This window comes from Centroberyx gerrardi, chromosome 1 (genome assembly GCF_048128805.1).
Source record: "Centroberyx gerrardi isolate f3 chromosome 1, fCenGer3.hap1.cur.20231027, whole genome shotgun sequence".
NCBI lineage: Eukaryota > Metazoa > Chordata > Actinopteri > Beryciformes > Berycidae > Centroberyx > Centroberyx gerrardi.
The window spans coordinates 2,912,855-2,935,373 of NC_135997.1; the positions used below are offsets into that span (position 1 = coordinate 2,912,855).

Below are 22,519 nucleotides of genomic sequence, written 5' to 3' on the forward strand. Positions count from 1 at the left end.
TTGCTCTTACGAACGGTGGTCCAGGGCTCCATTTGCTGGGGGGTAGAGCTAACTGGAGCCTTCGGTCTAGCTCCAGGGATCTCCAGCCTGGGAAGGAGCAGGTTCTGAGCATGGCACAGTGGAGTCGAGTTCCCCTCCAGCCGCGATAGCATTAGCAGGGCCAATGCTAACCAGGGATTCAAGGAGCTAGATAGGGGTAGATTGAGTGCGTGCCTGAGCGCTCTATAATTACACGGGCCAGGAGGTCAATGAGCTCAGCTTTAAAGCAGGTATCAGCGTATGAAGGCGAGGCACCACCAATAACATCCAGTATGCAAAACATTTTTTTTTATACAACTTGCTACCCAATTTTATCTGCTGCTCCTTAACACAAATAGTTGGCAAGGAAAAATCCACCTTAAAACATTTTTAAAAAACACTTTTTAAAAAACACAATTGGCAGTGTATCTTGCATTCCTGGGCCCATCAGCTTTTGGTGTCAGTCCCTCAGAATCAAAGAGCACAGTCTTCTTTGATTCTTTCATGTGTGTTCACACATGACATGACTGTCCCGGATAGGTGAGGCGAGGCCGGATGTTGTGTTTAAGGTACGCAGTGGAAGATGTTACTCGTGATTGTTTTATGCTGCCTTCAAATGGAACTCGTGAGCTCGTGGTTACGACATGGGAAGTCGTGTACACGATATGCTTGGCGTTCAAGTGGTTAAGTTGTGAGAGCACCACTGCTAGGCAGTGCTGCGTCTAGAAACCACCAAGGCTAACAATTTAGCTAGCTAGCGAGCGGGTAACGTAATGCAGGAAATGCAAAGGCATAATGACAGAGGAAAAAGATGAGGCCGTTGGGAATATCAACATTTTCCTCAGACATATCATAAAATTAAGAAAAACTCTATATGACTAAAATTACAACCGAAAAATGAACTTCCACGGCCTCCGCCATTTCTGAAAACGTCAACAAACACGTCACAACTCATGAACTCGGAGCTTTCAGAAGATTTCCACTTCCGAAGTCGTGAATACCGCAGGAGGGGGGGGCGTTCATATGGACTCTTCTCGTGAACACGATAAACATGACCCCATTTGAAGGCACCATTAGTCTCTTTTGCTAAATGCATTTACTTCCCACTTCTGGTCATTGTGACGATCCTTTCTCAAAGCAATTCGGAAAAATCCAACTTATCCGTCATCCATAGGCCAACGGAGTCACCAGCCACAGGAGGGCGCTAGTCTGTTGCTGTCCGTCAATCATCCTCTATTGTAATAAATGATTTTCAGTCTCCGTCAAACCGTCAGTCTGAAGTTGTGAACGAGGCCTGAGTCAATTGCCTGTGGGGGGTTGTGCACCATGAGGTGTTAGCGGGATACTGAGTTAATTGGATGTGATGGGACGGACAATTTTTGGTGACTGACTGTTATGCTTATCACTCAGCATTTTCTTTCTTTTTTTGAGCAATGTTTTTAAAGTCGAGCAGTAAAGCAGTAGGCTAGGAGAAAACATTGAACAGAACTTTTCAGCAATAAATTCCAACATGGGATACTACAGTACGAAGGCAATAACAAACCATTCTTGGCTTAGCAGTTCATCGGCATACCATTCTGAAACAGACAGGTTTGTACAGTGGAGTTAATAAGCATCTTATTTTAAATGTGAAGAAGATGGAGGAGGTTTTGTTTGACAGTGTGTGCCTGAGGCAGTCAAAGAGAGAATGCTGTAAGGTGGAATGAAAGAGGTGTAAAACAAAACTTCAGGTACATTATGACCTATATAAGTCCAGTCTCAAAATTATAATAATCAAATTAAAAACGCTAACAACAAACATTTTTTGCCAGGATCATTAATGATAACAAACAATCCTCAGAAACCTTTTTCTTCCATTGACGGACTGGTTAACCCCCGCTTCATCCATCTACCCTGAACTGAACGAAATGTGAAGAATTTGCAGATTTCTTTAAAACAAAAATTGTTAATATTAAACCATGCTTTCCATTACTGGTGACATGCTTCCTATCCCCACCCATGTAACCAGGAGGCCTACTGCTACCATGGCACACTTTTCTACTGCCAATTCAAAAACACTTGAGGAAGCTGTAGGCCAGCTAAAATCCTTTACCTGCTGTCTGGACCCTCTCCCCACAACCTTTTTTTTAAACTTTTCAGCTGTCTTCAGATTGATGTGCTAAAAGTTGTAAATAGATTACTCAAATCTGGGGCCGGTTGCACCAGCTGGACGTACACCCGCTGTAAGACTAGGCTGGACGTAAAATGCGCCTTGAGCCCTACGTAGAATTAATACCTGTTGCACCATCTAGGCGTAGTGCTGCTCTGAGACTAAATCTTACGCCTAGTCAAAGGTAGGTGTAAAGTGAAAAGTCTTGACTAGTTTCCAAGGTGACAATAAAAAGTTGATACAATGGCGCGTCTAATATACAGGCTACACGATCAGTGGGCTTTCAGGCGTGAAAGAGTAATGAGAGACCGCACCAATCCTCTGGATATATATGAAGATAGAGAAATTATTGAGAGATTTCATTTCAGCAGGGCTGAATTGTTTTAATTAATTGATGAGTTATCACCGCAGTTGCAACATGTAACGGATAGGAACGGAGTGCTGTCCCCAGCACTGCAGGTGTTAATTTCTCTTCGATTTTATGCCAGTGGATCTTTCCAAAATACAGTCGCTGATATGGTGAATGTAAGCAGAAGTACAGCATGCCGGGCGATACGACGAGTTTCTCTGGGCCTTCAAGATCGGGCTCACCAGTATGTTCGTCTACCCACCCAGCAGGAGGCCATACACACCAAGGAGAGATTTCGCAGAGACTCCGGCATACCCGGTATTTTTGGTTGTATTGATGATACTCATGTGCGCATCCAGGCACCATCTAAAAACGAGTACCTTTTTGTGAACAGGAAAGGCTTTCACTCAATTAATGTTCAGGTTGTGTGCGATGCAGACATGAGATTAATTGATGTGGTGGCGCGGTGGTATGGGTCTGCCCATGACGCACGCATCTTGAGGGAGAGCGCACTGGCAAGAGTGTGAGAGGAGGGATGGCTCTCTGGCATAATGCTTGGAGACAGTGGCTACCCTTTAAAGAAGTGGCTGATGACACCTGTCATGGTACCCCGGACGGAGCAGGAAAGGCAGTACAACTATGTGCGCTCACGGACGAGGTCGATCATTGAGCGCTGCATAGGAGTGCTCAAGCGCAGGTGTGTGTGGCTTATGTTTAGGTTAAATATGAAACATGTCCACCCCCTGTTTATTTTAGCCTACACTTAAACTGGTATAGGTTATCAGAGAGTAATGTTATGGGATGATGCATAGCTACTGCATATAGGCATACTAATGACTTTTTTTTTTTTGCACAGCGAAATCAGGATGGAGCCAGAGAGGGCATGCACCATCATTTGTGCAGCAGCTGTGCTGCACAACATTTGCATAGCCAAGAGAGTGCCTCTCCCAATGGAGGATTTGGGACCAGTGGAGGCAGAGGTGGAACATATCAGAGAACAAGCTGCAGAGGAGGATGTGACGGCTCGTCTCATCAGAAGCAATATAATTCGGCTGATCAGCCTATAAAAGAATGTGGCTAAATCCGGCCTATGTCTTTTCCCTAAATCAAACCATGCTCCAAATGAAGAGACAGCAACTTGTATGTCCTGGCGAAAAAATACATGTAAACAGCTTGTAAATAAATTATTTATTGATTAAATTGTGTATGTTGAGAAATAAAATAAGATTGCTGATGTAGATGTTTAAAAATTTTGATTTAGATGTATGGGATTTATTCAGGGATTTATATTTATTTAGATGTATGGGATGTATGGGATTATTTTCATTTCAGATTCATAAACACACTGTCATTCTCGATTGTGTAGCTGGCCCTTCGCTCTAATAGCTGGATTTCTAAGGCAAGTTTCTGTTTCTCGAGCTCAAGCTTCTCCTTTTCCACCCATAACTTCTCCGTCTCCATCTCCACTCTTATAATTTCTTTCTCCAGTAACACAGATTGGAGGTCTGGATCTCTTGCCCTTCGAGCAGTTACAGTTGCCGTGTTTTCCGGTGTCCGCGGTGCTGAAGGCGGGTTGGGATCCTCTGCAAGAGATGCAGCTTCATTAAAATAAAACTTGCGTCATAAATTTACACCCAGTGGAAACAGGTTTATTACTATTACTATTTGTTACTATTTTTAAGAGGCCATGTTACCTTCATGACTGGTGTCTGATGAACTTGCATTTGATGTGGAAGAAAAACTTTCTCCAGCTTCAACTTGCTTTTCTTTCGTTAGGTCTATATAGCTGGCACTAGTGTCACAGCCTCTTAGCCTGTTGAAAGCTGGCGAGTCATCTCCAAACACATCCATGATGATAGTGCTGTATGGTGAGATTTTAGGAGGGGGTTTTTGAGCAGGCTAGAGTCTCTCCTGGCTGCCTGAAGAAGGTCTTTCCATTTTTTCTTCACTTCGTCGACTGTCCGACTTCCTAATCCACCCTCTGCTTCATTGACTGCCGCTGTTATCTTCTGCCAGACGTCTTGTTTTTTCTTATTAGTTATGGCATTGTTTTGTTTGCATACTAAAATATGCATATACTTACTGTACAATTCAATCATTTTTCTTGTTTCGCAATCAGAGTAATTTAATTTTCGTTACTTCGGCTCAGCAGTCATTTTTAATCTAATCGTTGGCGCAAGTAAATGTAAGTTTGTAACCATAGCAACGTGAATGGAGTGGCAACTATCACTGTGGTAGAATGTGTCAGCGTGGACGCGCATCGTCTACACTGAGCGTAGCTGCGCCTAGTCGTAGTTTTAGATGGTGCAACAGGTGTAAATATTTATCACAAGGCTGGACGTATCTAAACCTGGCGTAGGGCTTACACCCAACTTTTTTACGTCCAGCTGGTGCAACCGGCCCCAGGTGTTTTTCCAAGTTCTTTAAAAACTGCTGTCATTAAGCCCCTGTTGAAGAAAATAACCTGGATGCATCAATTATCAATAACTACAGTTCCATATCTAACCTGCCATTCCTCAGTAAAATCCTTGAAAAAATAGTGTGCAATCAGCTAAACAAATACTTAATTTCAAACAACCTGTAACTGCGCTCGGAAAAGTTATTAATGACCTAAGAATAAACACAGACTCAAACAAAATATCCATTCTCATACTTTTGGACCTAAGCGCAGCATTTGATACCTTTTGATCACAACATTCTTTTAGACAGATCTGTGCTTAGCTGGTTTAGGACCTACTTGCAGGGCAGAGATTTATTTGTGTCGATTGAGGATTTTGTCTCTGGGAGAACTGATGTCACATGTGGCATTCCGCAGGTCTCCATCCTTGGTCCTTGGTCTATTCTAGAATAGACTTAAAAGTGTTATTACTTGTGTATAAAGCGCTCAATGGCCTTGCACCAATTATATCAGACATCCCACTGAGCAATGTTATGTTGATCAGCCGTTTAAAAGACATCTAAATGGTTATAGACTTCTAGGCTAAAATGAGGCTACATAGGGTTTAAAAGTGAAAGTTTAGCAGACATCTACAGTATATCTTAGACTACGTCTTCTGGGGTAAATGACAAAAATAAAGCATTATCTTGCACATATGGACTTCTCTGGCGCATGTTTTTGATATATTTGATATATTTACAGCTGTTGATGCATTGTTTAAATATATAATAATGTATTTACTACTTGGTCTAAAACTGGCCTATACATAGCGAAACATATCCTGGGCTATATGAGAGCTAAAGCATAGAGACAACATTGAAAACACATGTAGTGCTCAGTGGGATGCTTGTTACTTATGAACAAAAAGTAGCCCTCAGGTCATCAGGCAGGGGCCTTTTTATCTAATCCTTGGGTAAGCTCAAAAGCAGGGGAAACTGCCTTTAGTTGCTATGCACCTAGAAAGCGGAATGCCCTGCCTGAGGACCTGAGATGTACCCCAATGCTGATTTCTTTTAAACTACAGGCCTATGATTAGGTTGTGGCGGACTCTATGGACATTATTCACCATAATCTGTGGTTTGGGTATGTTTAACACACGCAGTTATATTGGACATGGGCGCGCAGAGCTATATATAAAGCTGGTGGCGGCCAGGTTCGTCTGGCACGGGCTCAAAAAAGACGTGAGAGACTGGGCTGGCACCTGCATGGAGTGCCAGCGCTCTAAAGTGCACCGCCACACCAAAGCCCCCCTGGCACAGTTCCCGGTGCCCGAAAGGAGGTTCGACCATGTCAACGTGGACCTGGTGGGCCCCCTTCCCCCCTCCCACGGTTTCACTTACCTCCTCACCATGGTGGACAGGACCACTCGATGGCCGGAAGCCGTCCTGCTGTTGTCGACGACGTCCACCGAGGTGGCCCGGGAATTCATCGGGTCCTGGGTCGCCCGGTTCGGCACCCCATCTGACCTCTCCTCTGACCGAGGCCCACAGTTTACGTCCGAGCTCTGGAATGCAGTTGCAGAGGGCCTGGGGGTGAAGCTCCACCGCACCACCGCGTACCACCCACAGGCCAACGGGTTGTGCGAGTGGTTTCATCGCTCCATGAAGGCCGCTCTTCGGGCCGCTCTTCGGGCCGCTCTTCGGGCCGCTCTTCGGGCCGCTCTTCGGGCCGCTCTTCGGGCCGCTCTTTGGGCCAGCCTCAAGGACAGCAGCTGGGTCGACAGGCTCCCGTGAGTCATGCTGGGCCTCAGGACCGCCCCTAAAGAGGACCTCCAGTCCTCATCTGCCGAACTGGTTTACAGCCAGCCAATGCGGGTCCCAGGGGATTTCGTCCCTAACACCACGGCTCCCTGGTCTACAGCCCGCCAATGGGCCACGCTCCGGGACAACGGCAGTGTTTTCGCACCGGTCCCCACTTCACATCACGGCCTCCCACGGTCTCACATCCCCACAAGTCTGCAGTCGGCAGGGTACATTTTCATCCGCCACGACGCCCACCGTGGGCCCCTGCAACCTCCCTACAACAGCCCGTTCTGCGTCCTGGAGACCGGGGACAAGCACTTTGTGGTGGACGTCGGTGGCAAGCCAGAGCACGTTTCTGCGGACCGCCTCAAACCAGCTCACCTGGACTTGGACCAACCCGTTGGCCTGGCCCTACCCCTGCGGCGGGGGCACCCCCCTGCCCTGCCTCCACCCCCCACCCTGCCCCCACGCCGCCACAGGGTCCCCAAGGCTCCTCCTGTGGGCGCCCCGGGCCATCCGTCCCCCTCCATGTTGACTTTCTCTGTCATGGTGAATTCTGGGGGGACGTATGTGGCGGACTCTATGGACATTATTCACCATAATCAGTGGTTTGGGTATGTTTAACACACGCAGTTATATTGTGTGCTTCTCAGGGTTAAGGAGACATGGCCCCTTTAAGAAAGTCTGGTTTTCTGAGTGACGTCAGCTCGATGTAGAGTTGTTGTGATTTTGGGCAGCGCAATGTAAATTGTCTGGCTCTGTGGATTTCAAATAAATGACACACGAGTTGGTGTAGTCAACGAGAGAAGTTGTCTGTCTCCACATTCCTGCCACTTCTACAAGGTCTTGTATTGTCACTGTTTCTCTGTGTGTATGTGTCCTTGTTTTTTCAATGTATTTTTGAATATTTATAATAATTTTTAAATATGTATATTTTAATATTTATGTTTGATTTTTAAATAGAGAGCACATTATGTTGCCTCCCACATTGATAACTATCTAAGTTGGAGGACCCATGTTGAAAGTCTTTGCTCGAGACTGCAACAGTGGATGTACTTTGTATGTCGGGTCAGGTTTTATGGAGTTGAGCCGAAGTTTATGTTACTCTTTTATCATGCGGTCTTAGAGAGCATAATAAGATATGGGATAACAGCTTGGTATAGTAATTTGTCTGTACAAATGAAATCTCAGATTGTCTGTTGTAGACTGCTATGAAAACTATGGAGGTTAAAGAACACCTATCCCTTCAGTCAATTTATGAGAAGTCTGTTATCAGACAGGCACAGAAAATAGTGTCTGACCCCACTCATATCCTTTGCTCTATATTCCAGCTCCTAGCTCCTGGTGAAAGATTCAGGGTCCCTCAGTGCAGGCTAAACACTTATTCCTGCCAATGGCAATTACACTTAACACTGATAGGTAATATGAGTTGCCGGCCGCAGGGTCTGTGCAATATAAATGTGAACGTGAAGATGTAATGTGCAGATGTGTGAGAATGTGTAGATGTGTGAGAATCTGTTATTTGATGTCATTTCTTATCGAAGCTCTTATTCTTATTATGTTGTTTATGTTTTTATTAGGTATTCTCTTAGTATGTTTTTATTATGTTGTATGTGCAATTACTGTTGAGCAGCAGACCTGAGATCATGAGCCATGCATGCTCTTTATTTCCCCTCCCAGCCATTTAGCTTGGCAGTGGTATGCTTGGGATTGCATGTAGATATTTAGGTGTGGCAGTGCATTTACTTTCTTGTTAGTCCACTTTTGATGCAAGAAACATTGATGATGACAGATAGACAAACTTTTATTTGCTTTTTATTTTTATGTTTAAATCATTTTATCTTTTTTTTCCATTTAAACTAAACTGACTAAAGTTGAGAGCACAATAATAGATGGCTAGTAGATATGGGCCTTTTTTTTTTCCTTTTTTTTTTTTATTTGTGGCAAGGGTACAGAAATCAATCATACCGTTACAATTATTGCAGTTACTATTAACCCAATTCTTAATGTCACTTATACAACAGTTAGTTCCGGTCGAGTAATTTGATTGGACAAGAGGCAGTCCATGAGTGCTGATATACAGTATAACAGCACTGGGACTTTTTACTATATGTATCACTCCGCTTCACAGGTGTTCTAATGTAACCTTGATTAGGCTGCGTTCACACATAGCATTTTTGTGTGGAAAGAACGCTGCCTGGAGCTTCTTGTGAGGAGAAATAAAAAGCGAATCACGACAACGTCATCTGACGTTAGCTGAGTAGCTGGCTAGCTAACCAGCTGGTTAGCTACACACAACTGTAACTTAATTTGCACCTAGTAGCGACAGCTTTATGGATACATTTGACCTTAATTATGAACTGTCGTCAGAGGAGGACGAGGGGGAAGAACGTAGCCTGAATTCTTCTGTGCAAACTTCAAAGTAGCAGTTAGCCTGCAGTTGGGAATAGGAAACTGTTTTTGTTGGCGGAGACTAATAAAAGACAAAAATCATCTGTTGTCTCAAATTACCAATACTTGATGAATAGCTTTGTTTATACAACTGTTGTATAAAAGCATTGTCTTCTGCAATCGGCCTGCGGCCTCGTGCCTACGACCGAATCATATTCAGTAGGCTACAGCAGCACTCCCTCTCGTGTGATATTGCTTAAATCCTGTCAGTCAAGCTTATAAATCAATTAAAATGTTCAGTTTAAATAGGTTGTCGTGCTACTGTAAAGCTGGCAGCAGTACAGATTGACAGATGAGTGATGAATTATGGCATCTGTATGTTTGTCTGGACTAACCTGTATGTGGTGTTTAGGTTGCCAAAAGATGAGAGATAAAGAGAACTGAATGATGCGACTTCTCGGAACAGTTCCTCTGGGTTTTTTTTTTTTAAGAATAGCAATGAACATATATGGTACATTTCCTGGTAAACATGAACAAGCTTTGGAAAGGTGCGTGTGTTAGGTGTAGAGCTGAGTGCTATTGACTCGTAAGGTATTTCAAGCTTTAAAGTTGATTTAAAGAGAAGAAACAATTCCACGCCATCAGTACCAAAACACAAAAAAAGCCTTGTTGTCATTGCTAACTAATTACTTATTAATGCATTTTACTCATATAGCCTCATAACAGCACTACACACTACTGCTTCTGTGCTTCAGGGTTGTAGAGGAATATGTGTGTGCCTCATACAGTGTCTGTTGTTGACATGTGATAAGGCACCAGTGAATAAACAAAGCCTACAGTGTAAAACTATGTCTGATTATTTACCAGATAAAAGGTTATTGCCTTAGATGTGGGTTAGTTGGTGCTTTAACACTATCAGAGGCTCACCCATCAGTCAGATCGAATTTTGCATCTCTTGGCACTCACACATAACTTCACACAAGTGGCAGCTTTCCTATAGCAGAAAAAATTACATATTGATTTAGATATATTGTATTTTGATTATGTGTTATCAGATAGTGCACCAATTTCATGCATTTTTCAGGGAAGCTTTTTTAAAGTAAGAAGTGCATATAGGAAAACTCCTGATGCCAAAATTGCTGAAATGAAGCCATTTGTTAGAAAGCATTCAATTCCCTGGAGTCAACTCAGATGCACATACTTTCTGCCTGTTCATTGCTTGACATGTTGACTGATGACCGCCCGCTCCAACCTGGTGAGTGATGGCAAAGTATATAATCCATAGGTGAAATTTCCCCGAAAAGGAGCGCTAGCTTTGTCCCCACAGAACAAGATAGCCTACTGAACTTAATCAAGTTCATTGTTCCTAAATGCATTCCACATCTATCCTGTGCTGCACATGATTTTCCAGATGATTGATTGTTTTGTGTTTCACCTTCCTGGACAGGTGTGACTTGTTTCTTTTCTTTTCCATTCTTTTTTTTCTTTTCTTTTCTATCTGGAGTCTTCGCTGCAATCTGCTTTCCTTCCAGGAAAATTCAGTGCCAATTAAGTCATTTTCTTCCAGCAAATTCATAATAACAGTAAGTAATACTGACATGGTGTACAAGAAAAGCCAGCAGTGTCTCTTTTGTCTCAGGAAACTCTTTAAGTTCCAGGTTGACAGGACCCTGATGACAATGTTTTATTGATCTTTTATTGAGTCTGTGCTCACTTTCTCCTTTATCTGCTGGTATCAATCTCTCAAGGTAAAACACAAAAATGTACTCAATAAGGTGGTTAATGTCTGTAGCAAAATAACTGGCACTGCACAGGAAACTCTGCAGGATCTTTACAACAAACAGTTATATAAGAAAGCAGAATCCATCCTGTCTGATTGTTCCCATCCTTTACATCAACAGTTTCAGTTTCTGCCATCTGGTTCCCTCCTCAGACTTCCACTAGCTAAAACAAACAGATACAAACATTCCTTTATACCCTCTGCCATCTCCCTCCTAAACTCTAGGAGGAAAAGGTAGTTATTTGCATAATGTTGTATCTTTTTAATTGACTGCGTATTTTTACTGTGTATTTATGTCTTTTGGTCTAGTGTTGTATTTATGTGCCCTGTGTTTTATGTGTGCTAAATGTATGTGTCCCACTGCTGCATAACCAATTGCCCCACCGGGGACAAATAAAGTTATTGATCTTGAACTTGAATAACAAACCGCAAAATATTTGGTTGATGACAGAGATTGAAAGATCCTCTGCCACGCCCTGTGTTGGCTGTCTATAAAAAGCAAACAGCCGAGCACCTGCAGCATCCAGCATCAGAGTCGCATGACAGGTGAGCTTCACTCCTCCCTTCTCTCCTCCTCCTTCCTACTTTCCTTCGGAACAGACACTGATACTCGGGTGTCGATTTATTGACTTACCACTTAACTTTTACTAGACCACTGAACAGCTGCTGAAACAATGCTCTGATTTTTACTGTATTCCAGATTTGAAGTTCGACAGGAGAGACCCTTCATCATGACTCCAGTTCTCCTCTTCCTCCTCCTCTCATTGATGAGCAGGACAGTCTTCTCCGCTCCTCCGGTAAGCTTGACCCTCTCACCACTAACATCACAGGTTCACTGGGCTTTGAGATGACATTACACATGTTCATCTACTGCACTGCAGCTGCAATATCTGAAGTCATGAATAAACAAATCATTGCAATGTTGTGCCTTTGTGCTGCAGGGTGCAACTAATGATGAATATCCGGGTGAGTTTAAATAACAGATATCACAGTGATTTTTCATTTTACTGTGGACTGTGATGTCTTTAATTCTCTACCTTCCTCTCAACTCTCTGACACATAGTTTTAACTGGATGTTTAACAAGTGAACCCATTGCTCCATGTTTCTGGTACACTTAGTCTTCTCTGTGTGCTTCCAGACCTCGAGTCTATGGACGTCTCAGACGTCCTTGAGACAGTTAACAAGTACCTAGGTAAGATCTGACTCATCGGGCTAAAATATAAATATAATACAGCCGTGAAAACATGGTGAGACTTCATCATGCAGGATGTATGTGACAGTTGCAGCTGATTGGTTTTCATTTCAGAGAAATTTGAATGGCCATCAAAGATGTTAAACTCCATGTATGAATGAGATGGACGGATAAAGCATTGTTGAATTGTTTTCTTATAGATTCTCCTTCCTGATCTGAGCCCTTTTGTTAGGTCTAATCTGTAGATGAATAAATACTTAGCTAAATGTCTGTCTGTCTGTCTGTTCAACATATCTGTCCTCTCTCTCCTTAAGATTTGAGCAAGTTCGATGGTGACATTAGGGTGAACCACAGGAGGAACGCAATACCATGCACGGCCAAAGGCTGCAAGTGGTACAAGTCAAAATGGTCAAAATACGTCTACATACCATACTATATCTCCTGGTCATACTGTAAGTTACTGTAAGATAACCCTGACCCCTGACCCCTGACCCCTACATCTTAAACCAGTGTACTCCTTTTTAAACTTTGTTTGGTTTCAGTCAGAACTAGAAGGGTTTCATTACTCAAAAAGAGATTGTTACCTAAAATTCATATAGCAATATTAAGAAATACAATATGTTGACTATAGTAGCATTCTCATTTGTCCAACATGTGCCTCCATTAGCTAACACAGAGCCAGCGTAGTGGCTGCTTGCTTGGAGCAAAAATGATACTTTTTACACCTGTTAATAATAAATAATAATGATATACTTTATTTATATAGCACTTTTTAAAACAACTGTTACAACGTGCTTTCCAAACAGTTAAGAAAAATAAGTACACTCAGTACACAGAACACAAGACAAGAGATTAAAAATGAAACCAGACGTGAAGTAAAAAATAAGATAAAATAAAGTAAAATAAGATCAAGTCAAATGAAAATATAAGGAAACAGACAGGATTATTATTAATGTAATAATGTTCCGTTAATGTAATAAATCATTAATCTAACAGAAAATTGCAGCATGACAGTATAATACTGTATAATAATCCTGCTACACATTTAATGAACGCTGAGTGAATTAGCGAGTGCTGTTTTTTCCTAGTTACGGTTTTATTACATTAAAAGGAAGAATACAATTTTTGAAATGTAATTCATTTACAATAATCAACCAAGACCTTTCCATACATATTCATACCTTTTTAGATGTAGCAGCATAATTAATGACCAAATCTGTGAATGGGTGACAGCTGTGAGTTGAATTTTGACTGTTATCATATATTTCATTATATATTATATTTTTTGAAAACTTAATAGGAAAAAAGTGACTATAGGTCACATTATTGCACCATTACCTGCAAATTGTTATTAAGTCAATGGTTTATTAGGCAACATTAATGGGAAGTTTTACAAAGTATTAAGTATTACATTACATATTACATTACAGTTTATACCTACTTATTTATATATACTTATTACTTATATCCACTTATACCCACATATATGTGTATATAATGTTTAAGATTTAGTAATCAATATTTAACTAAGCAATCAAAACTGCAAGTGACATCTGCAAGTAACAGCTATAAGTAATCCATAAATGTTAGTAATCCATTTCTTTCCAACACTTCCCACTTTTACAGTTGTCATGTTGAACTTGTCAGCAACATACAGCATGTTTACATGATATCACAACTGTTTAGATTCTACGATATTGCTTTTATTATTTTATTATTATATTATTTTATTTTTGCCACTATTTTTATTGCTTATTTATATATTTGTGTGTTTATAGCCTACTGTATTTCCTTTTCCCTGCTGAATGCTATTACCTTTGCTGCTCCAACGACCTAATTTCCCCACAGCGATCAATAAAGTTTCATCTTATCTTACATTAACAGTAACACGCTGGCACAGCATGAATGCAAAAATGACAGGGCAACATAACAGTCTAAAGGGTCGTTGTACTATTTTATGAGCAAATATAATTAAAAGCTTCAACAATATAGTTTATACTCAATGAAAAGTTTAACTTTCATGCCAGCAATCATAGGCGCTCGGCATTTTCGATTGGATCCTGTTTTCCTGGGCTCTGTGTAAAGTAGTGCAAAAATAAATAAGAGTAATAATAATAATAATAATTATGATAATAATAACTTTTTTTATAGCACCATTCATACATAGAATTAAACCCAAAGTGCTTTACATAAAATAAATGCATCACAAGAAAAACCAAGACAAAATGTGTCTAGTAAAATAACATTTAAAAAAAGAGAAAGAAACAAAGATTAAAAAATAGGAAAGTAAGGATAAAAAAATAGAAATAGAATAGTTAAAGTTGTCAGGTCATGGATAACTTTAAAAATGAAATATATACATGTCAGAATTGATGTCAATAAGTTGAAAAAGACATGCTTTGGGGGTTGATTTTTGTCCATTGGCCCTTTAGGACTGGACTGGAGAGCCGCACCCATTCAGGCAAGACATAGCTCTACAGTGAAGCAGTTGAATCGATGGGTATAATGTCAAATCATGGGGAAATAGTTCCAGGTTGTGCTTTAACTAGTGGATAGCTTGTTTAGGGAGGGAATTCTTCCGCAGGCAGGATAGTGTTGGTTTATCCCTGTGCCCCTCAGCACCGTCTGGCTTTCTGTGTCCGCAGCCCCAGCACAGCGGAACGTCATCTTGCAAAGCCTGATGTCCTTCCACAAATCCACCTGCATTCGCTTCGTTAAGCGCCGCTACCACTGGAGCTACCTCTATTTCTTTCCTGGCTGGGGGTAGGAACACACACCCCTACACTAATGTGAAAGGACAGGAAATACACACACACTTTCTCTCACATCTTAAAGGGAAAATCCACCCTCAGATACTCTTCCACTGTTATATATCAGCAATCTGTGATGTTCAGTGCATTCCATTACTTCCGTTATTTTGTGATGAAGCATTGTAATTTACTTTTTTTGGTGTAGCCACTTTCCCTCAACCTGCCTCGTCTACTTCTACTTCAGTTAGTGATTTCCTACATTTCCCAGAATGCCTTTTGACAACCCCCAGAGAACAGGCGTGAACTTGTTGCATTCAGCTAAGGGTTATATGTCTAGGTGGAGAGAGTCACATCCCTTACTCAACACCCAGCCTGTCTCGCTGCTGCATTGCATTCTGGTCTCTCTCCTGCTCCTGTGGGTGGAGAAACTGGTCTCTCTCCTCTTCTACGATGGATTTCTCCCTGTATGATTGTTGAACGTCTCTTGGTGCAAAATGGCGGCTCTAGAAAGAAGCCCTCGCTCTTTTTTTTTTTTTTTTGATTCTGAGGGACTGACACCAAAACCTGACGATGTTTTAGATTGCTGAAAAATTTTCTGCTGTCAAACTTCAGCTGCTGGAGATGTCTCAATGTGAAGTCACATCATCTACTTTTAGCCAGTTATCCACGAGAATACGAAAAATACACCGGCAAACAACAAAATGGGCCCAGAATTACAAGGAAAACAAGACTTTTTTACTACACACCTATCTCACCAATTGATAAGTGTATTGATATGTGTTTGCTCTGTGTGTGTGTGTCAGGTGTTGGTCCTACCTGGGTCGCCTGGGGGGACGGCAGCCGATCTCCCTCCAGAAGGGAGGGTGTGTGTACAGGAGAACGGTGCAGCACGAGGTCCTCCACGCCCTGGGCTTCCACCACGAGCAGGTCCGCTCCGACAGAGACCAACACGCCACCATCCTCTACCAGAACATCCAGCCAGGTCCGCTCACCTTTAAAAACATTTATAAGGCATTTCATGAGGTAGCGTACAGTGCAGAAAAACAGGAAACATGGAGGAGTGATGCTTTTTTTTTTGTTGTTGTTGTTTTTACAGTTTATACTATTCAAATTAATAATTTTGTCTTCAAACATTCATCTTTTGATTAATGTACTTATTATACTAATGTTTAAACAAATTATGTTGAGAATTATACTATGTTAATTATGTTGAGCTATTCCTACTTAATTATTTTGAATGCACCCCATTGTATTTCCCCCCTGTTTTGTATGTGGACCTGCAGAAAAGTGATTGTTTGACCACGTTGCATTTTTGAGTTTATCTAATTAGTTTTGAAAATGTTTTATAAACCATAGAGTTGTAGAATTTTCTCAACTCAAAAACATGAAAAGGGAATGGCAGGTTTTCACCTGAGGACGATAAAATGTAATTCATTGTGTATTTTGTTAGATATTTTATTATTTTTTGGAAGATCTTGACTGGTGACTTTGTTCTCTTGCTCTCTGTGGAAAAAAACAGGAACAAATGTACATTTAAAATACTGGTGGACAAAAAAGTAAATTTCAAAGCCTTGTTGTCAGAGTAATATATTATGTTTTCTGCTCCTCTACAGGGTTGGAACCCAACTTTATGAAGGTGTCAACTAACAACCTGGGCACTCCCTACGACTACAACTCTGTCATGCATTACGGCAGGTAGGTGTGTGTGAGTGTGTGTGGGTGCGTGCAGGGTTTGAGGTTTGAGCCCATATATCTATATATGTATGATGGTGTGAGTGACGCCTCATTCACGATTGAGTCTGTCACATTCTCTGTACGTCATTTCCAACGCAACGTCGCCCCCAGCTGGTCGGTACACCGGATGTGTCGCACACACAGAGCGACAAATCGCAATATGGACGATCGGTCTCATCTCGGCTTTAATGTTTGTAAAACATTAAAAAAAACACATTTTGGAGGGAGGTTATATTATTTGTTAAAGCAAAGTCGTAGCCTATCGTACACAGGTGAACACCTACATAATGCTATTGTTGTCACCAAATCATCAGACATTTTTCCACAATTTAAAATGGTAAATAGTGAAATATTATGTTTTCTACTGTATGATATTTAATGGTATTAAAAATAGCTCATAAATCCAGTCAAGAACGGAGTCAAGACGGACAGGAGAAAACGCAATATTTGGATTTTTCCAATGTATCTGTCACTCGTCGCTTCGTCTCATATACTTCTGGACTACTGTACAGTGATTGTGTGAGTGTGTTGTGTTTCTCTGTGTGAGTGTGTTGTGTTTCTCTGTGTGTGTGTGTGTGTGGGTATGACTTAAGTCACTTTCAGGGACACACACCAGACTTAAGACCAGTTGATTGGGGACGGCTTGTGCAATTGGGGACAAAAGCCGTATCCCCAATTGGTAAAAAGAGTTAGGTTAAGGTAAGGGTTAGGTTAAGGTTAGGGTTAGGTTAAGTTAAGGGTTAGGGTTAGGTTAAGGTAAGGGTTAGGTTAAGGTTAGGGTTAGGTTAAGGTTAGGGTTAGGATTAGGTTTAGGCAAGTAGTGGTTATGCTTAGGGTTAGGGTAAGTCTCCAGGAAATGAATGTAAGTCTATGTAAATACACCAAAAGTGACTTACGTAAGACTGTGTGTGTGTGTCTGTGTGTGTGTGTGTTTGTGTGTGTGTGTGTGTGTGTGTATAAGGATGTATGCTATACATTTTTGTATTTGTGTTCTGTTCTAGATATGCGTTTTCTAAGAACAGACAGCCGACCATCATCCCCAAGCCCAATCCCAACGCTGTGATTGGACGAGCCACACAGATGAGTGCCAACGACATCAAGCGGGTCAACATCCTCTACCAATGCAGTGAGTCTAAAATAAAGACTAGAGGTTAGGTGGTGTAGAAATGCAGGAAATTTGTTTTAAATTACTATTTTTTTCTGACCCCCCAACCAATTATGTATCTTACCCCCCCCCCCCCCAGCCACCGGAAACAGGGTTCCCCCACGTGCCAAAACCCGGTTAACCCCGGACTAGGAGGGTACTGATGGAAGAAGAGTGTCGTACTCCAGACACTTCACGTCTCGGACCGTCTTGATTACAGCAAAAGATCCGGACCTGTTGTACTTCCAGGAGAATATTACTTCATTTTTCTTGTCACACAATTGAAATTTGTCTTTCTAAATATCCAATCCAGATACACAAACACTGCTTTTGGTGTCAGGGATCATACTAGCAACTTTTAGGATGTTAGTCAACCTCTCTAACTCAACGTGAAATTACTGCTTTGAATTTAAAGGAGAATATCGGTGTCATTTAGAGGTTTTTTTTGGGTTAGGTATTGGTAGATTGGTATTTAAAGTCATACAAAATGCAATAAATCACAGATACAGTTGGATAAACACAATATATCCCCCCCCCCCCCCCCCCCCCCATGTTTCAGCCCCATCCCTATTGAACCATTTAGTAATCAAACGGAATAGATTTCACAAACAATTACATGTACATATAAATAAAGTAAATGTGACAAGAATCGTAGGTGAGATAAAAAAATAACAATAAAATTAATACAATTAAAAGATACAATAAACGATGAAAAATAAATAAATAAATAAATAAATAATAAATAATGAGTGGTGTCATTTAGAGTTTTAGCTCCTTTACTTCTGTCTACGTCTAGTTTACATTCCCCCTTGTCTATTTCCAATGCATTCCATATGTAATTAGGGTTTTTCACATTTACTAATTTTTCGTTGTTTTTAAAATATTAACGGTGTCAAACCTAGCTTGAAATGAACTGCTGCCCTGTCTAACAAAGACACGCTAAAGACAAAGACATGGTTGTGACAGTAAAGTTTTACAGGCGACATGTTTTTTGAGGGATTATTTCCTGGAGGAGACTTCCATTTCTTCTTTCTTGAGATGAAAACACTCAACTCAGCTCAGTGAAATAAGGAGAAAACAGAAAGTTTGACCAAACCAAATGAAGGCTTCATGTTTACTGTGATGGATTCTCTCACTCTGTGGAAGTTGTTTTTCATAGTGAACAGGAATGAATGGCAGCAAATGGCTTCTTCTGTCCCGATACCAGCAGGAGGAATGGAAAGGACAGGGGGGAACCTAGACCACTGACAACACACTTAAAACTAACTAAATAAAAAAACACCTGTATTATCTTTTAAATTGCCTGGCTATCACATGTTTTGTGGTTCCTGTTTGGGTTTCTTGTTGTATTCACTTGCACACTGTACTGTGACATCTGCACAATAAAAGCACTTGATAGAAATATACGTAGGTGTGATTTTACACCTCCACCAATAAGAGGCAGTAGCTTCCCACCACATTAACAGGGACGTTACAGCACGGCTCACTGGGTCTCTTCAACTTTTCAGTGTAATACTGTTTACCACAAACCAAAAAATGCAGAATATATGGTTCGTTTTACATGGATAAATACAGTCAGAACAACTCAGAATCAGAATCAGAATCAGGTTTATTGCCAAGTAAAGTAAGTAAAGTAAAGGAATTTGCCTTGGTATGTAGGTGCATACAGTAAACATGGAGAAAAATAAGAAAGTAGAAGTAAAAAACACAACAAGTACTGCAAGTCAAAAGGTCAAGAACATACATATAAAAAGCAAAAAGAGATATTTACAATACAGAATATGAAAAAATATAATAAAAACTAAATAAAAAAAACTGTCTATTTTGTTAAGTTATTGTATTAAACTAATGTGAATTTTTAATAGCTATAGAATAGAATGGTACACATACTATACATGGGAGTTAGATGCCCTTGCTCAAAGGTACTGCTGCAGCAGTAAGATCAGATAAGATCAAACCTTATTGATCCCTGTGGGACAATTAGGGAATTAGTATTGATCACTCTCAATACCAGTTATTGAACCAGCAACTCTTCAACTAAAAGCAGCCTGAACAAACCAAACTGCTGCCCTGGTTTTATTTTATTTTATTTTTTTTACAGGGTTCACATTCAACTATTTTACATTAATAGAAGGGTAAACGTATTTTTGCAAATGTGTGGTTGAAGGAAACTCTTCCTGAGTGTTCAGTCAGTGTAGTCCAGATGCTGCACCGAGTCATACTCTGTCACCTCCAGGTAATAGACAGCACCATGACTCACTGGTGTCATCAGCAGCCACAAATATAAGCTTTGGCAATCCTCTGTCAGCTCGGCGGTGTCTAAAGCAGAGTGATAGCTGTGTGTTATTTTTGGTATCTGTGCTGGTGTGCAATGTGATACTGGCTGGTGTAGGTTTTGTTGTGGATTTGTGTCATTCCTCTCAATCTACCAGCTCCATAAAAGGGGCACTGACTATCCAGGTGCCCCGAGCTGAGGGAGGGGCCCCTGAAGTATCTAGACTGAAATGTCTTTTGTGGTCCTCAAGTGCAGATTTATAAATATTTTATACTTTTATTTCACACTGCTCTGGTTTTGAAACAGGATTTGGCTGAACTGTACAAAACTGCAAACAATACTTTCTCAAAAATCTGATACAGCAGCTGCCGTGTTATCCGAGACAAGTGTTATCTGGAACATGCAGGAATAATAATAATAATATATTTGGCTCAGTTTTTCCTGTGCAGACAAGCAAAACTGTCCTCCCTTGACAGATTTTGACGACTGGTGAAAGTTTGGTTATGACAGCTGATTAGCTATCAGGGCAGCAACCAAAACCCTGAATTTCAATCAGGGACATGTCTGATAATCGATCAGTAAATGATTGAGTGGAGGAGTGTTTGAGTTGTGGACGGGTCGACATACTGTAGATGTTTGTCGCAGATGGAATAACGGTGGTGTGAGGAGGACGAGAGGAAAGCGGAGGGGGGCCGGAGTCACCTCCTGTGCACATACTTCCTACAGCAACACTCCTGCTCCGACTATTTGTGCGTTCACAAACTGGTGAGAAAGTCTGAAAACTGGGACTTCCAAGTTGGCCGCTAAACAGCGCTGCGTTCAGGATGTGCTATGAGAAACTGGGAAAACAAATTACAAGTAAACATGAATGTCCTGCAGCTTAACAAGCAAATTTAACAAACTTCAGCGTTTTTTTTCCCGTTGACTGACACAAAGCTTGATTTTCCTGCCACGTTGAGAAGGGTAAAGGTCATCATTGTGTCATAACTCGGAAACTCGCCGATGTTCTGACTTCATCATCCAACTATGATGCATTTCTGGCTGGGAAATTAGTTTTTCCGATTTATATGATAGCACATAAATGCCGGATCCGTTCTCTTTCGCTGCCTCCCTCTCTCTCTCTCTCTGTCTCTCTCTCTCTCTCTCTCTCTCTATCCTGCTGGCCTGGTGTTGTTTATTTGAGTGACTCATCACTCAGTAGCGCTGGGATGCGTCTCCCAGCTCGGCCCAGCCTCATCACGCTTCCATTTCCCCGGCAAAACTAAAATTAGGAGAAATTTTAGCACCAGCAGAAAGTGGCTCTCTACAGAAAGCCTTAATTTAGAGATGCGTCTCTCTCTCACACACAACCACATGTGGGTACAAATGCTTACAAACACACATAATCCCCTGTGTGTGTGTGTGTGTGTGTGTGTGTGTGTGTGTGTGTGTGTCTGAGTACACGTGAGAAAGAGGCAAAGAATTTTATAGCCTTTAGTTCTCCTGGTAAATATTACATGATTACTCAGCCCATGTGATCAATGGTTTTCTGGAGCGTGTTTCCTCATAACCAACATGAATAAGTAAGTGATTATTCAACCAAGAAGATTTGGACTAGATTGCAGTGCCATTTAAATGGAGTGTTGAGGAAAAACAGATTATGTGTAATGGGGTAACAGTAATTTGACTGCAAACAAACCAGTAACTGATCTGAATGCATATATTCTTAAAAAAAACAAACAGGTGATTGCTTGCTGGATTAATCAGTTTGAAGAGATTGCAGGCATTTTGACTCCAAGCTCACAAACACCAAAACATTTTCCACAACCTTAGATATCTGTTGGTCTTAGTTATCAGTGACGGTGATAAAAATATTCACATCACAGTCCGTAAATTGGTGATCTGTGAGATCTGTGTTTTATTTATATATTTATTTTTTTGTGTTGTTTTGTCTTTGGTGCCAAGCACTCCACTGCTGTGGTGTTTCTGCACTGCACTTCCCAGAGATCACCTGTCAATCAAACAGTGTGGGCGGAGCTTGGATTTTCCATCGATGAAGTGATGATGTTTCTGTAGGTGGCGCTCTTTTCTGTGTCTGTTCAGCCATGGTGGCTATCGCTGCTCATGCTAACTACCCGGTTCTTCTTCTTCTGTTTATTCCAAACAAACTGGAAACGTAAAACGCATCACTTCCTGTGCACCAGAGGATTTTTTCCTGGTAAAAACCAACCGACCCAATACTGGTAACAGCGATTTTCTGTTTTGAAAGAAGGCTTCAATTTGTATCTATTATTATTATCTACTATTATTAAGTCTCATGCATTTCAGAAAAAAAAGCATTTAAACTCAAAAGAAGTCCTTACAAACTACAACTTAATATGACATCACAGTTGTCCCCTTTTGTCTTTATTTCCTTTTAACAATCTACAATTATCCTTCTCTTTCAGTTTATTATTTCTCCTTTGTATTTATTTATTTATGTATTTATTTATTTGATTGGCATTCCTTCCCTACCTTCATTCAGTCTTGCAAGTTACATTAATTATAGTGTGATTAACTGTTTAGGTTTATCTGTTGC

The 22,519-nt window shown here is 41.0% G+C and overlaps 1 protein-coding gene across 1 annotated transcript; it reads left to right on the forward strand.

Annotated features, from left to right (window-relative positions):
• Window positions 1–12,392: 12,392 nt before the first annotated feature.
• Window positions 12,393–18,537, forward strand: LOC139928531 (low choriolytic enzyme-like). The gene is made up of 7 exons (XM_071921110.1): window positions 12,393–12,511; window positions 14,705–14,822; window positions 15,613–15,791; window positions 16,423–16,504; window positions 17,545–17,669; window positions 17,841–18,125; window positions 18,453–18,537. Exons 2-6 carry the CDS (start codon window positions 14,740–14,742, stop codon window positions 17,849–17,851), a joined length of 480 nt encoding a protein of 159 aa, XP_071777211.1. The 5' UTR covers window positions 12,393–12,511; window positions 14,705–14,739; the 3' UTR covers window positions 17,852–18,125; window positions 18,453–18,537.
• The last annotated feature ends 3,982 nt before the right edge of the window (window positions 18,538–22,519 follow it).

Excerpts from the sequence above, each read along its gene's own strand:
- LOC139928531 (XM_071921110.1), top strand. The coding sequence starts at position 14,740 with ATGTCCTTCCACAAATCCACCTGCATTCGCTTCGTTAAGCGCCGCTAC. Across the intron at positions 14,823-15,612 it reads TATTTCTTTCCTGGCTGGGG|GTGTTGGTCCTACCTGGGTC; the intron begins GTAGGAACACAC and ends TGTGTGTGTCAG. Across the intron at positions 16,505-17,544 it reads TCTGTCATGCATTACGGCAG|ATATGCGTTTTCTAAGAACA; the intron begins GTAGGTGTGTGT and ends GTTCTGTTCTAG.